Source organism: Saccostrea echinata, unplaced genomic scaffold (assembly GCF_033153115.1).
Source record: "Saccostrea echinata isolate AGI-Se365-2 ecotype Australia unplaced genomic scaffold, CSIRO_AGI_Sech_v1 ptg000054l, whole genome shotgun sequence".
NCBI classification, from domain to species: Eukaryota; Metazoa; Mollusca; class Bivalvia; order Ostreida; family Ostreidae; genus Saccostrea; species Saccostrea echinata.
This window is the reverse complement of record NW_026889803.1, coordinates 2450406-2467954: the sequence shown is the minus strand read 5'-3', so window position 1 is coordinate 2467954 and position 17549 is coordinate 2450406. Positions and strand designations below refer to the sequence as shown.

General features: G+C 31.8%; 1 protein-coding gene across 3 annotated transcripts in view; it reads left to right on the top strand.

The window, feature by feature from the left end:
- Positions 1 to 32: 32 nt before the first annotated feature.
- The window catches only part of LOC133172590 (arf-GAP with coiled-coil, ANK repeat and PH domain-containing protein 2-like), a 64586-nt gene continuing 47069 nt past the window's right edge, over positions 33 to 17549 (top strand). For 2 of the 3 annotated variants that reach the window (XM_061307515.1, XM_061307514.1), the window contains exons 1-9: positions 33 to 234; positions 5401 to 5458; positions 5803 to 5861; positions 6524 to 6584; positions 7058 to 7075; positions 9741 to 9794; positions 10051 to 10109; positions 12723 to 12906; positions 15329 to 15373. In XM_061307515.1, the coding sequence (XP_061163499.1) occupies positions 182 to 234; positions 5401 to 5458; positions 5803 to 5861; positions 6524 to 6584; positions 7058 to 7075; positions 9741 to 9794; positions 10051 to 10109; positions 12723 to 12906; positions 15329 to 15373 (591 nt within the window). In that variant the 5' untranslated portion in view covers positions 33 to 181. The remainder of the gene's footprint in view (positions 235 to 5400; positions 5459 to 5802; positions 5862 to 6523; positions 6585 to 7057; positions 7076 to 9740; positions 9795 to 10050; positions 10110 to 12722; positions 12907 to 15328; positions 15374 to 17549) is intronic. The other variant, XM_061307516.1, reaches the window with a different exon arrangement.

The following is a 17549-nucleotide window of genomic DNA, read 5'->3' as shown; positions in this document are numbered from 1 at the left end:
TCAATTTGTCAAGCCAAATCTCGGGTGAACTCTCGTGCAACTCGAAGCGTCCCCTAGCGAAATAACGGGTCATTAACATGGAAGTAGGAGGCAAGTCATCTGCCAAAAAAATGTAAACATTGTAGTTTTTTCAGCAATTTTGGGATCATGTGAGCTGAGTTGAGCAAGAAAATAAACAAACATGAAGCCGACAATAGATTTTAAAGAGTGCCTGAAAGATTCTCCGAAATTTCGGTAAGAAAAATTAGAAAAAGTGAGTTCGAATATGTACAGATCTATATTCATCACTGTTCATGACTGTACCAATTGATGTGTACACATCGGATTTAGAACATAGTATGGGGATACTAGTAACAAATACCTAATTGTTTTTACGATAATATGCAGTGTTACTAAAACTTTTTTATGTTTTGATTTGTAGAACCAATGTTAATTTCACCATTTCCTCCTAATCCTTTTTTTTCTTCACATGTATAGAAAAGGCCTATAATTTGGACTTAAGGTTAAAGGAATTATAGTATTTATGCCTGGATTGCTTGTCATCTTGTATCATCATGTTTCTGCATTTTTTATTTTAACACATGAAAATATAATGTTCCATAATAGTTTCATTTTATTGAAAATAATAATAGTTGTAATATTTTTTTATATAATCACCTGTAGTTTTTTTTTTTTTTTACTTAAAATTCATACCGATACTTGTCTTGATGCAAAAAGTGAAATGTGTGGAGATAACAAACAGTATTCGAGCTCAAAAGTCCATTAAACATTACAAAATAGGAGCAGAGCAAACACGGACCTCTAAGACATTAGAGGTGGGATCAGGTGCCATGGAGGAGTGAGCATCCCCTGCCGACTGGTCACACCTGCCGTGTGTTCCTTGTCATGATCGAGAAATAATGGAAAAATCTGTCTACAATTTAGTGTGTAAATAACGGCCTAACAATTAGTATGAAAAAAGGAATTTCAGCATAGTGAGAGGAGGGTGTATAGCTAAAATTTTATATACGAGTCATGAGTTTATAAAGTTTTTCACTGTGAACTGTGAAATGCCATTTGAAATTTACTCAAGAAACTTGGTTTCATATTCAAAAGAATGCAATAGGAACATACCAGTATTTAATGCTAGCTTCTGAAAAAAAAAAACCCCACTATTTTATTGGCATCTTAAAGAGCAATAAATGGTTAGTGCATCATCCAACTAGCTTTTTTCAGCACTTATTGTCAGAGTATGGAGAGCAATGCACAAGCTATAAATACCTAAATAATCTTCTATCACATACATCTACAAAGCTCCTTTTGCTGAATGTACATTTGCAGTGTTTGCATAACAGACTTACTGCCATTGGTCAGTGTTAAAGTTGAATTTGAAAATCTTAACCAAGTTGATCCAGTCTGAGTGTGTGATTTTCCTGAATGTGTAAGGCATTCTGTACCCTAAGAATAATTTCAATATGACAATTAGTATTCTGGTTTGTCTGGAAAAAAAATGTTAGACACATGCACATACTGATTTCTTAAAAAATGATTAAAGATTTCATCAATTTAAAAAAAACACACACATATAATGTTCAGTGTCCATTACTGTCATTTGTTCCCTTTTGTTTGTTTGTGTTTTGGCCATTGCACTCATATTAATTATCATTGGCTTTTTATTTTATTTTATAATTTATCTTTTGAAAATATGTGAAAAGTTGTGCTATACATTGGTAAAACTGAGTTAGGCTCTATCAAACAATTATATACATGTGAGGTTTATAAAGTTTATGACCATTTCTTATTAGTACTGTTATAGATATGTGAATTGCACATGTGAATTAATTTTCCTTGTTTCGTTATCGGTATTTTTACTGAAAAATTAAGAACCAAGATTACATGTGAGTAGTGCAGATGCTTATTATTGCTCTGTAAATTTAATTATGTCCAATATCCATTCTGACATGGTTTGATTCAGATCAAAGAATTGAATGCATTATATGATTGAGATAGCCTATATTATAAGAAATTCTCTTCCTTCACTTTTAGTATATTAACAGGTATACAGTCTCCTAGAATCACTATATGAAATGAGCAGATAAAAATTTCTAAATTCAGGAAAAATTCTGTTTTAAATTGCTTCCAGATTCTAGACACCAATGTTGTTATAAAGTCTTAATTAGTCTGTAGAGTCTAGGAATACTGGCAATCTGCTTCTGCTACCAGACTGATTTTCCACATGGAAGAAACATTTATATAATCAATTGCATTAGGCTCCTGCTAAGGATAACCACACATTACCAGAAGGAAGTGTTTATATTATTCATCAAATAGGAATCATAGTGTTCATGGTAGAGATCACACTCTGTTTATTGCCAGCCTTTTTTAATTGTTGGAAATTCTGGAATTTAGTCCCCCTCATCAGGAAATATTTGTTTAAAAATAAATAGTTATATTTAAAGCTCTGCAGTACTCAACACAATAAATGTTTGACAAATATAACTTTAAATTTGTAACAAAAATAATTCCTAGGTTACACATGTTAATGGTTTCTGGAGTTGATCATTTGTTAGCTTACCTCCTGAGTCAAAATTCAATTAGAATTGTTACACATGTTAATGGTTTCTGGAGTTGATCATTTGTTAGCTCACCACCTGAGTCTAAATTCAATCAGATTTGTGGATCGATTAAAGTTTTGAAAAGGATCAATTTGTCAGTATGGCATAAACTACATATGTGAAAGCTTTTATTCATAGAGTAAATCAGGGTAAAATTTTGTCAACCATGATCCCTGTTTGAGTCTTGGTAGGACCACTGTAAGTGGTAAGAGCTTTACTTCATTTTTAGTTTGCCTCATCAGGAAATTATTGCAATTATTTCACAAAGAAATATTTTTTTAGAATTTGTTAGGTATCTATAATTTGCTTTGAGAAACCCAAAATATGTGTCCAATCGAAACATAAAATAGGATGTGCTCAATGGCTTTAAGTAATATAGAGTCTGTGAAAGTCTCATTAAGTTTTATTCAGTGGTCTAGGAAGAGTTGTAGATAAGGGATAGCTACTACGGGCTGCATTTCATTTTCCGTAATTTTTCAAAATTTTCAACTTTTCATTTTCGATGTTTTATAGTTTTTATTTCTGTCATTTTACAGTTTTCATCTCCGACATTTATCATTTAAGTAATTTCCAGGCATTGAAAACAGAATAGAAGACTTTATTTTAAAAAATAAATCAAGAATAAATCATTGATATCCATCATAAATTTGGTACATTCACTGACATATAATTCAGTGGACATTATTAAATTTAGTGAACAAAAATTGCATGCTCATTGAACTCATACAAAACTTTTGATTAGACTTAGTGCTGACTGTATATACAGTGTATTGTAATATTTTTAATTGAAAAATGTTGTGTGAAATAAGTGTATTATTTATGTCTTATCAAAATTTTATTTCCATCTACTTGGTTAACATTAAATTGCTGAAAGGTACCTCTAAATATTCCGGAAATGTTGGGAAAAAAAATTGCGGATTCCGAAATGAAAATAAAAAATGTAGGAAATGAAAATAAAAATTGTTGGAAATGCAATGCAAAATTCCAAAAATGAATAGCAGCACTACTAGGGCTGGGACGATACAACTTTTTTGATATCAATACATATGATATTTAAGGCATGATATTTTGAATTGGTCATTAAATCTTATTTTTTGCATTGAAATGAACAAAACAGTTCTTCACAATTAAGAATAATTTATTTATAGAAACTGTTTTGCATTGAAATGAACAAAACATTTCTTCACAATTAAGAATAATTTATTCATAGAAGCTGTATATCTGTTGTAAAACAAAATTATTTTATACAAGTGGTGTTAATTATTGTGTATTTCATATTTATATTTATCATATTTATCTTATATATTAAACCCAAAATATTAAGTAAACAAAAGAAAAAATAAGTCACATTTCAATATTTCTACATATGTATCAATATGCTTATCATCCTCACACAGAAATGATATTATCGATATATGTTGTCCCAGTCCTAATAGCTACCCCCAAGTGCTATGGATGGAAGGACATACAGATGTACACCCCCCATCACTCTGTCCCCACTTTTCCAGCAGGGGGTTTAAAAAATATTTAAGGAAAATATATCAGAAGATTTTATTTCTGTATTATTTACATTTTTGTAAAATTGATGTGCAAACTTCCTCTCAGAGTAGGTACATGTAAAAGTAACGAATACATTTGCACCTGTTCAATTTTGCTTTATTTAGCATTAAGGGGGGGGGGGGGGGACTGAGATTTATTTTTGAGTAATGCTTTAACAAGGCAACTTGACCAGTATATCATGAAATAAATTATATTAAGTATAGTTTTTATAGTCTCATATTCTATATATCTGAAAAAAAGTTCCTTAAACTGTTTATACACTGTCAAGTTCAAAGTATGTCATTCAGGTAAACACTATAATAGGACAGACAAGTGACGTACCTGGTACATGCTCAAAAGGCTAGTGTAAAAGCAAATATTATATATCAAATTTAAATGATAATCTTTGCATGTAAAATTTTAAATAACTTTATTAGACCATTGACATGTGTCACAGTTTTTCTAGACTATAAGACTATACATATGTGTATCACTAACAACAGTGACTTAAAGGATAGGTAGTTATCATTATTAAATTTGTATAATTTTAACTGTTATTAAATTGGTTTTCTACAGCACCATTGACCTTTATCAGGAAAACATTAAGTAACGGTTGCCGTGATTTATTTGGTATGATGGAGCAGATTGAAATACAAGTTCAAAGTATTTTTATGAGGAAGACTGTTCCATTAAATCATGATTACTACAAAAGTAAACAGTCATAGTAACAGGATAAATGGGAAACATTACTTAATTGGTGTCAGTTTGTGTATATGGAATATACCTGTTAGGTTGTAAAGGGGTGTATCTACATGTATTTACATGTGTTATTGTCACCACACCTTTCCCAATATAGATGACCCAAGTCACATGTCACATGAACCTTGTCATGTAATATTAGTTATCCATTCATTGAAATTCTCTCAATCTGGAAGGAAGATCTCTGTTTTTATTATATTTTTTTTAATTGACCATTTTTAACATCCTTATAGAATTAATTACCTGTTGTTGATTTCCTGGTTGTCCTTACCATTAGAGAGATGCTGTTATTAAAATCCGATTCTTTTTAAATACTGTATTTATTCTTTTCATTCAAACCAACATTAAGAATTCACAAGATAAATCATATCTGAAGGAATTAAGAAATTCAAACAAGTATTTAGAAAAAGATGAAGTTTATATCATTAAATAGCAATATTAGCAATTCATTAATGAAAATAACCAGGTAATAGTAACTAGACATTGATTTTCTTTGATGTTATTTCAGGGCCTCCTTGGAGTCTGCAGAAAATGACATTGATGTCCTAGAAGCCAGACTAGAAAGAGTGAGCTTACATCAGCATTAAATTGTCTTTTTCCTGAAAACTTTGTTTTGTTTAAAATTATGGATAGCTATTTCTTAATGCTTTTAAAGATAACAACTGCAGTAGTTTGTGCCCAACCTATTGTATTAATTAAGTAAATAAATGTGTATTTATGTATGTCAATTTGTCCAGGATTTTATTTACTAATATAAATCAATTAAAACAAAAACATTCTGTGATAAACAGCTTACTAGAATTCCTTTTGAAAGTAAATTTCAGTAAAATATCAAAAACTAGAAAAGAGATTTTTAGTAAAGTAAGGGAGTTATTTGGATAATGTATGAGTTATTTAATGTTTTTTACAGCTTGTGAAATTATGTTCGTTGATGATAGAGACCGGGAAATCATTCAAACGTGCCAGTAGGTAAGGATCGCACAGAATGTTGTCTTAGTTAACAGACACAATATTTGAGTATGGTTTTCCCTAAGAACCGGCCTCCAGCCAAATAAATAAAAATGCTGCTTAGAAATCAATAATTTTAAAAATAATTGTTGTAAGGTCCACAAAGATTTTGTTCATAAAACTCAAACCATAGCCTGTTACAATTGATCTCTAGCCCTTTTCTTTAAAATAAAGGGAAAACACTCCGTCTATCAGGTTGTGAAAATAGCAGTTAATTAAAATACAAAAATGCCATTGAATTCTCTCTTGTGTGTCTACCCCATTGTCTCAAACCACGGTCCGGAGTCCGCTCATAGCTCTCTCCAGAATGGGAGAGCATCATACATTTTGGCCGTGGTTTGCGAGGATGTGTCTACTCATGCCCTTTCTTATTGAAGTTCATCTTAATTGCAATCAGATATATCAATCAGCCTTAGAAAACAAATTAACTGTTAAAAAAATTAAAAACAAATGAAAATAATTACAAGGTAACACATGAAGAGAGATACTAAAATCCCAGAGATGTAAGCAATATTGAAATGATAAAAGAACAATGTGGATTCATCTTTAGACCTTTTTTTTGTTGAATTTGATATTCTTTTTCGGTGTTTTTAGTTCATTGTTTTTATACTGGTATTTTTCAGTGATTTTGTTACTGGTGTGCGAGATTTGGCAGCATATTTTAAAGATGACAGCATGATGTCGGTAGGTTCTCTACAACACTTGAAACCAGTAGTTTTAAGTATTGATGTTCTGTCTACTGGGATATAAACAATATGTTAAAATCCCAAATCAGATTGCTAGAGTACTGTTTTGTGACACATAGGTCAATTTCCTATCAGACCTGCATTTGAACTTTGACATTCATGTGACCTTCAGAAACATATTTTTGTTGCCATTCTTGGTTAGAATGGAAGAAGAAATATAAAAAGCACTGTTTTTAGTCACCAGGACTTATTTTTAGATTTAACCTGTAGATAAAGTTCAAACATAGTGGAATAAAATAATATGTGGCTATATTACTTACTCATCTTCATGGGATTTTAAGATTTAATTAATAGCTTTTTCAGTATTGGTGCAAGGAAGTTACCTGTAAGCTATTTTTTGTTTAAAAGATGCATGGAATTGTTAAAGGTCACATGTACTGAAATAACCATATTTTGTTTTCACAATGATAGGATGATACAATGGTATCAGTAAGTATCCCACAATGCAGTTGGTCTAGTTCCTGCTACATTTGCTAATCTTAGCAACTTCTAGCAGGAATGAGACCAGGTTTTGTTCTTTTCTTTTTAGCATGGTCACCTTATATTCAGTGCTTTTTCAATCCTGTCTGTTCCAACAAAGTGATTGATCTAACACACTATATTTCCTGTTCCAAGCATATAAATGAAGACATTTCTAATCATCCTCCCACGTCAGACACTGCACTTTGCAACACACACAATTGCCAGAGTCTTTTTGATTTGCACACTTCCTAGTTCATTTGACCTAGAAGTTCTAGTTATCATGAATAGAAAAATAGAAAGCAATTAATTCTGTAAAGAAATGTATTTTGAATACATGTAGTAAGATAATTCATCTTTAGCAATCTGAATGAGTGATTTCCATGCCCATGTAATTTATGAATATTAAGTACATGTAGTATTCATAATGTTTGAAAATGTCCCAAAGCAATAGCATTACACATTGCATGTTGTCTTTTTATTTTGCCTGCCCTGATTATGTAATGATTTTCTGAATTATATAGCATTCCTCAGTGAACAATTATATCAAAATATACTTGCATCATTATTGAAAGAATATGAGGATGTCTCTCTTTTGTGCATAACAAGTGCATTGTTGTATTGTTGAAGTACTAAATACACTGTACATGTCAAATGTAGAAAATGACTATAAATGCAGTATAATGTTTATAACTGATTGATCCTTATTACTGCTAGATTTTAGCATTTGTGCCCAAAATGTTACCCCAAAATAATACATGTTTTTGTTGTATTTTCATGTATTTTAGTGGCTCAGGTGAGCTTTAATGATCAAATACTGTCCAGCATCTATCTCTGTCTATCCTATGTCAACTGTAAGCTTTTCATATTTTCAACTTCTCCAGAACCACAGAGCCAATTCCAACCAAGTTTGCCACAAATGGGATTCAACAATGTTCAAATGAAAGTAAAAAAAAAAAGTGAAAATATAGTTGGGTAATATTAAATCTCCTCAAGAACCATGTGGCCAGAAAAGACAAAACTTGATGTGTTTCCTTACTGAGTGACAATTTAAGAAGGTTGGATCCTGTTATAAAAAGTATTGAGAATTTTTTATCAAGTATATTTTTAGAATCTACACACATAGCTGAATTAAAAATCAGAACAAAAAATGGGGGTCAATGTGCTTCTTTTGGTGCTACGAAGCATTTAATATGACCTTTTTGCACTGTAATTACGTGTAACACATATAAATAAATTTTTCAAAGTTTTTCCTCTAATATTTTTTATCCAAATAAATTATATTAACAAACACAGTCTTTTTTCCCTTGAATAGTCACATTAAAATTTGTGACAACCAAAAAAAGTTTCAAATTACTTTGCATAGTCAATTATTTGACCTTTCTGCACTCAAAAAATGTCATTTTCTGGCATTAAAAATTTAACAAATGAATAAAATCATTTGAAAGTTATGACATTTTTCTGAATTTAAGCAGAATTGTTAAAATTATCTTATATATTCAGAAAAGAAAATTAAATTAAAAGTGGGAGTCTGTGATGTAATTTTTTACATATAACTAAAATAGTGCTAATTTTAAGCTTAGACTGGGCTATTTTTTCCCCAGGACCTTCACAATATATTTGTTATATTTTTCCAAATATGATGATAGAATTCATCACAGTTAATATATAATTAAGGACCAATATAAAACAGTTCACTGCACAAAATAACTGTGTGCAGACTGCATGTAAAAATAGGAATCCAAACTTAACAATACTGTAAAAACTTCGAAAGAGAAAAACTGATCATTTTCTTTTATAAAACCTTCTGCCACAAAATATAGTTCCTCACTTAATGCTTTCGATATGGAATTTAATCATTGGGATTTAATTGAATATAGTTTAATTAGCATTGTAGAATCCAAATTTATTGTAAGAATTAAAACATTATGCAGAATTTTTTAAACAGAGGTCAAGACAAAAATCTGCTCAAAGGCTCAGGAACAAACCTGTTTAATAAGTTTGTTTAAATCATAGCCCCATGGGCTAGGATGGGGCCACATTAGGGGGGTCAATGTATAGAATTATAAAGGAAAAATCTTCCTCTCAATAGCCTGAAAAATACATACATTCTTCTACTTTAATTTAAAAAAAAGAAGGATTAATAATAAACAAAAAGATATGTGAATACTAGTAAGTTTTTTTACTGTGTTACAGCTGTGGAATTTATAAACAAGTATTTATCAATTGCTCAACTAAAGTAAGTTCAATGGAGTATAACTATTTAACTCAATCATTTACTGCTGGAAAATTCTAAAAGTGGAGATCTATATATATATATATATATATATATATATATATATATATATATATATATATATATATATATATATATATATATATATATATATTCTTTAGAAAAAAAATGTAAAACTCTTCCTTTCAAGATGAGCAGGGTTAACCTGACTGGTGAGTTTTGTGGCCCTTAGGCCTCTGGTTAATGGTAAAGGCATTTTATGCTAATGCATGCAAATGAAGGCTGATTTTCAGAAGATTAATTTCTGCATGAAATACTTGTAAATGTTACTCTCTACTTTATATTTATTGTGTGTTCTGTACAAGTAATTAATATCAGTATGATTTTTTTTATTTACAGAACTGTTTGAATAAATTTGCCCATGAAATGGGAGAGATGCTAAAGTTCTTTAATGTAAGTACAATCTAATTTGGATTTAATGGTTTCTATTTGATTAAATTTATTTAAGTTTCATTTTTTTAACACTGCCTTCCTTTGTCGTATCTAGCTACTGTGATTAGTTATTCTGAGACTTAAATGTACATGTATATCGTTGAATATACGCAAACTTTCAAATTACTTGTCTCAAGTAAAATACATGTGTGTAACATAACCAAAATGTTAGACTGAGTATCGGAAATCTTAATGTTTGCTTTTGCTCTCTTTTTAGATTTTAATGGACCAAGCTAATAGATCTGTTTGTAAAAATCTCAACAATTTTGTGAAGCAGTGAGTATTGTTAGCTCACCTGAGCTGAAAGCTCAAGTGAACTTTTCTGATCACCCATTGTCTATCCATCTCTCCATCTGTCTGTCCATCGGTCTGTAAACTTTTCACATGTTCAACATTGTCTGAAGAACCACTGAACCAATTTAAACCAAAGTTGGTACAAAGCATCCCTGGGTAAAGGGGATTTTAAAGTGTTAAAATGAAGGACCAAGCCCCCTTCCAAATGAAAATATTCAGGAAAAGGCAAAATAGGGTAGGGTCATTGATAGGGATGTCAATTTTGTCAATAATTCATATTTGAATATTCAATGAAAGTATTCGAATATATTCGAATATTCGATAAAATAAATAAAATCTGTTTTATTTTAAATATGCGTGCATCATCCTACTCTCATGAAAGGTTTAGCGTAGGTATACTTATATTGGAAGTAAAATTGTATGAAGACTTTTGTAGGTGTACAATAAAATTCCTTTTGATATTTGTCAATGTTTGAAATAAATAATTGATTTAAATGTAGAAAGGTATAATTTTAACAAATGAAACGTGTATATATAGTAGCTCCAACTGAGGAAGCAGTCGTCTTATAAAAAGGCAAGATAGTCGTAACGGTATAATGTTCAGATTTCAATACGTGTAATAAATTACAATTATCTGCCTAATAAGAGATATGATTTTAATCTTTGATACAATGTTTTTAAAATATAATCAAATATTTCCATAGACATTTTTCCTAGGTTATTAACTAATTTCCCGATAATGAATATAAAACTCAGGATTTTGTACAACCCGAGATAATCAAGTAATTTACACATTTATTCTGAAATTAAGCCCTTTACTATATTAATTACAGACTAATTCTATATCGGACATTCATTTAATGATCAATTAAATTTGTTTAGATAAGTATGTATACTCTTCACGTTTTAGACATTCGAAGAAGTTTTTTAATTTTGTTGTCCTCTGTTCTAGATCCGATCGTATTTAACTGATGAAAACTATGAAAGCATGTTTTGTATTATATATAAAGCATAATTGTACAATTCATTAACACCTTATTCAAAACAAAATACACGTTATTTAGTAGATATAAGATAAGAAAGTAGTGATAGAAATCAGGCTATCGAAATTGATCGCTAGTGAATTAAACAGGGATAATTCCAAAATTTATTAATCACAATATGAAATCTGAAAAACACCGAATATTCGAATCTTAAATTCATATTCGAATATCAACTCATCGAATGAATATTCGAATGTTCGAATATTCGTTGCCATCCCTAGTCATTGAAAATCCTCTTCTCAAGAACCACTGGGCCAGAAAAGTTGAAACTTATATGAAAGCTTCCTAAGGTAGTGTAGATTCTAAATTGTGCAGGCCATGGGCCCCAGGGGTAGGGTGGGACCACAATAGGGAATCAAATTTTTACATTAAAATACAGCGTATGTAGGAAATTTTAAAAAAAAAATCTTCTTCACAAAAACTGCGACCAGAAAAGCTGAAATTATGTGGAAGCTTCCGGAGGTAATGTAGATTGTAAATTGTTAAGATCATGGTCCCGGGGTAGGGTTGGACCACAATAGGGAATCAGAGTTTTCCATTGAAATATATAAAAAACATTTTTAAAAAGTCTTCTTCTCAAGAACCACTGGACCAGAAAAGATGAGACTAGGTGAAAGCATATTTAGGAAGTATATATTGTAAATTTTTCAGTTCATAGTCTTTGGGGGTAGGGTGGGGCCACAATAGGAATTATATAGGGAAAAATCTTCTTGTAAAGAACAGCAAAACCATGATGAATCATATTAATGTGGAAGCCTCCTCTTATATGGAGAATCACTTTTGTTCAAATCACAGCCCCTTTGTATAGGATGGGGCTACAATAGGCGACCAAATTTAGGAATATATGTATATTAGGAAAAAGTAACTCAGGTGGCCCATGGGTCTCTTGTTTAAAATAGCTTGAGCTTATTTTGATTTAATTAAGTGAACTTATTGCTTTAACAGTTCATGTTAGAATCCTGTAGATGTATTATATATAGCTTGTACAGTATTTGGAGGAAATTGATTTTTAAACAAGTTAGAATAGATTTGATTCAGCACATTACTTAAAGTTCTTATTCTTGTGGATATGTGCAAGATATTTAGCATTGTACTTGAATTAGCGGAAGTTGCTTTCCGTCAAAGGCACTAAAAGGAATACACAGCCAAATATAATATGTTTACAGTAATGCATTTGTACAAGTAAGCAGTATTAAAAGTTTTAATTTAACAACATTAAAGTTTTATTTTTCCATTGATGTATTTATTTCTATTTCATAAAGGAATACTGATAAAGAAAAAAAAAACAACAACAACAACAACAAAAAAACTAGAAGATTTCTGTGGCAATTCCACAATTTATATTTGTTGAATTATATACACAACAACAAAAAAATTGTGTCTATATTGGGTAAAATGTGATCTAATTTTGCCTTCTTCATGCTACCAATAAAAATTGATTAGTATCAAAATAGAAAAAAAATTAAAATGATTTAGCTGACACTTCGATTTAAATGATTGCACATTACCTGTCTTTGAACAATAAAATATGAGTAGCAATTTTTTTCAACAGAGACATAAAACAAGTAAAGGACTCCCAGAAAGACTTTGAGAAGGCCAGTACAGAGTTAGACAATGCCATCAATAGGAACGCCAGCATACCACGGACAAAACCACAGGAATGTGAAGAAGCTGCCACCATGCTGAAGGCAAAGAAGTCCTGTTTTGCTCACACAGCTGTAGACCATGTATTTCAGGTCAGTTTGGCCTGCAGCATATGGCTGTTGCTTCAGCAACCATTCTTTATGGTTAATTCTATGGGTGTAACCCATTGATTATGCAAGTGTAGCCTATTATTCTTTTTAGCTCACCTTGACAAAGTTGGGGGACCATATGCTATTACTGCTATACCCTTAGTGCTGGCATCCCAGGTTAAAATTTTTAGAGCAGCTTTCTTTCAAAGTAACTGTATGCTGCCTTTTTTTAATCAGAGATGCATGGATGATGCATCTAGTATGTTTCATTGTACCAGTTAGGTTTCAGATTCTGCATTTTCAACCAATATTTTCCATAAGAATGTCCAGATTAATGTTAAAATTTTTGGAGGGTTAAACATTTTTTAAGCAGCTCCATTCCCAAGTACTGTAAAACAACTTTTATCCATGTGCTAGAACAGGTTGAGGAAACTATTTCCTGTGATGTCAGAATAAATTTACATGCTAAATGAGGCACCAACGTGACTGACAAACCGACCAGTCAGCTAAACGAGTTGCATTATGGGTTACTACAAAAATACTGCATGTACGTTTCAAAAAGGCCAGTTTTTCAAATCGCTCTCGGAAAGACATGTTGCATTTATCCAAACATTTTGCACACTTAATACAATATGTACATCATTATCTACGAATTCCATGCTCACATTTACATACAAATGTTTTACAGCGGTAAAATTTGGGTTTTCAACACTCTATTGTACAAGTCCGTTTGTTGACAATTGCCTGGCAGCTTTTCCTTTGCTGTACTATCAGTGAATATGAATTTCACATGACTACTAGTATTTCCTGGTCCAAAACAATCGACTCTGAGGTGTACTCACATATTGTCATTGTTTACTACGATATATATGCTACTCAATACACGTTCTATGATCAATGTACATGAGAATTAATGTGTAATACATAAGAATTACTATGGAAAATAAATGCAGTGCAGCAATAAACTTTCTTTTTTTATAAATGCATTGACTTTTAATTTCTTGTAAACAAATAATAAAGCAACAACGAATAACACCAGTAGCATGGCAAATTTATGAATATCAAGGTATAAAAACTGGATTCTTATTTACTTGTGAGGACTTTGTGAGCAGTATTTCAACGAACTATTTAACACGGAAAATTGTCTTTGTTTGTTAATGTGAGCACGGGAAATCTTAATTAGTTCCTATTCTTTGTATTTTTCACAAAAACATTAAAAATGATTATTAGTTGACTTTCCTGCAGTCATTTGAAATCATCGTGTCCTAAATTTGCCTGACCCACGTGTTTGCAGTAAAATATAAACATGTAGTAGACCATCATGCTTTTCGGCTCATTCATTGGATTGGACAATTGTTTGCTGTAAGCACCTCTGTGCACAATGACAACAATCCATATAAGGTAGATTCCTCAACCTGTAGAAATATCTATGAGTTTGGCGACCTACTTAAACCCACGAATATTAACTGCTGCAGACCAATTATTTTGGTTGTATTTGTAGAGAATGTTTCCTCAGTCGCAAAAATTAATTGTCGTGGATTGATTTCAAACTGACGATTTGCGAATAAAAGATAACACTAATTATAGTTTGTTTACAGTAGCTATAAGCCTTACCTGGAACTAATTTGCAACAAACTTGCAGCATTTAGGGATGCACAATACCACACTTACTTTGGACCTACATTTTCCAGATGAGTGACAAGGTACAAGTTTTTGGAGTAGGTTTATTCCCAAGTAACTATAAGGCCTTTGGTGCCAAACTTGCAGAGATGATGCGTCTAAGGATGCACACTTCCAGACTTGTTTTGGATGCTGGATCTGACTCACCTTTTTCATAGTGATTGAACAGTTTTAAGTTTTTGGAGTGGATCCATTCTCAAGTAACTATAAGCCTTACCTGGACCAACCTTTGCATGGATGATGCATATAGGGATTGGTTGCTGGATCTGACTTACATTTTCTGGACAATTAAGCAGGTTTAAGTTTTTGGAGAATGTTCATTACAAAGTATCTGTGGATAAAGTATTAACCTATTTGGATCAAACTCGCAGGGATGATACATCTTGGGATACACATTACCAGTTTTCCTTTGATCTACATTTTCAGGGTTGTTGAACACTTCAAATTTTGGGGGCAGGTTCATTCTTAATTAAACTTTAAGTCTTACCCAAACCAAACTTTCATGAATGCTGTATCTATGCAAAATCCCAGAAAAGCATTTGGTTGGATTCGCCTTACAGGTAACATCATTCGTCAAGGTGAGCTTTGTAATCTTTTATGTATAAGTTGAATGTACTTTGTATATACATGGCAAAATGATTAATAAGAAAACATATACATGTATGTATTTAGCAGAATTTTTTAGATGTTATAGAACTCACTGAAGTCATAAAGTGTTTTATAATGATTATTATTATTTTTGCAGATTAACATATTAAATTCAAAGAAAAGATATGAAATTTTAGAAACAGTAAGTAATACAACTTCCAATTTTTGTATTTTAAAGTATTCTTTAATGAGTTGCATACATACTCTATTTGATAAAAAATTTACTTTATATCGTGTAAATTAGGTTGCCTACGTCACAATGACTTGCATCCAAAAAGTATCGATCCACCTGATGTTACAAAATCACATCGATCAACCTGACATTACATTTAAATTTTGTACAATTTGAAGTCATTTTTAAGGGCAGTCATCTTTTTTTAGCTCACCTGAGCTGAAAGCTCAAGTGAGCTTTTCTGATCACATTTTGTCTGTAGTCCGTCTGTCTGTCTGTCTAGCTGTCCGTCCGTCTGTCTGTAAACTCTTCACATTTTCGACTTCTTCTCCAGAACCACTGTGCCAATTTCAACCAAACTTGCCACAAAGCATCCTTGGGTGAAGGGGATTCAAGTTTGTTCAAATGAAGGACCACACCCTCATTCAAGGGGAGATAATTCAGAAATAGTGAAAATTTGGTGGCATATCTTAAAAATCTTCTCAAGAACCACAGGCCCAAAAGGCCACAGTGGGGGATCAAAGTTTTACATAGGAATATAAAGGAAAAAATCTTCCTCTCAAGAACAGCAAAGCCATGATTTGTCATATTGATATGTAAGCATCCTCAGATAGTATAGATTCAAATTTGTTCAAATCATGACCTCTGGGGGTAGGGTTGGGCCACAAGGGGGGATCAAAGTTTTACATAGGAATACATAGGAAAAAACTTTTAAAAATCTTCTTCTCAAGAACAGCAAACCCATGTTTAGTCATATTGATATGGAAGCATTCTCAGGTATTGAAGATTCAAGTTTATTCAAATCATGACCCCCGGGGGTAGGGTGGGGTCAGAATGAAGGATCAAAGTTTTACATAGAAGTATATATGAAAAAATCTACTTCTCAAGAACAGCAAAGCCATGTTTAGTCATATTGATATGGAAGCATTGTCGGGTATTGTAGATTCAAGTTTGTTCAAATCATGACCCCCGGGGGTAGGGTGGGGTCAAATGGGGGATCAAAGTTTTACATAGGAATATATAGGAAAAATCTTTTAAAATCTTCTCAAGAACAGCAAAGCCTTGTTTAGTCATATTGATATGTAAGCATCCTCATGACCCCCGGGGTTAGGGTGGGGTCAGAATGAAGGATCAAAGTTTTACATAGAAGTATATAGGAAAAAATCTTTAAAAATCTTTTTCTCAAGAACAGCAAACCCATGTTTAGTCATATTGATATGGAAGCATTGTCGGGTATTGTAGATTCAAGTTTGTTCAAATCATGACCCCCGGGGGCAGGGTGGGGTCAAATGGGGGATCAAAGTTTTACATAGGAATATATAGGAAAAAACTTTTAAAAATCTTCTTCTCAAGAAGAGCAATTCCATGTTTAGTCGTATTGATATGGAAGCATTCTCAGGTATTGAAGATTCAAATTTGTTCAAATCATGACCCCCGGGGGTAGGGTGGGGTCAAAATGGGGGATCAAAGTTTTACATAGGAATATAAAGGAAAAAATCTTTGTCTCAAGAACAGCAAAGCCATGTTTAGTCGTATTGATATGGAAGCATCCTCGGGTAGTGTAGATTAAAGTTTGTTCAAATCATGACCCCTGGGGGTAGGGAATGGCCACAATGGGGTATCAAATTTTTACAAAGGAATATATAAGAAAAATCTTTAAAAATCTTCTGCTCAAGAACAGCAAAGCCATTTGTTATATTGATATGGAAGCATCCTCAGGTAGTTTAAAATTCAAGTCCCCCCCCCCCCTCCTCCCCTGTAAACTTTTCAATATTGAATTGATTTGTGCTTTTTCTTTTGTGCTCAGGTGAGTGATGTGGCCCATAGGCCTCTTGTTTCTTACACTAAATGAATGAAAATTATATTATAAGGAATGAATTTAATAGCTACCCTATTTATATGGTATAAATTGGGTTGGAACAGTTTACGCTTTTTTATAAACCACTTCTGTAACCTGCTTGAACCCAGTTTATACCATAATTGTGTGTATGATATGTATGGGAGAACTCTTGTAATAAATATAGAAAACAAAAGGTACTAAGAAATTGTAAGTATATAATATTTTGAATTATTGTCCTGAATTCTATATGTTAGGAGAATAACTGTTTGAATTAGTAATAAATCAATAATACTAATTAAATTGCTA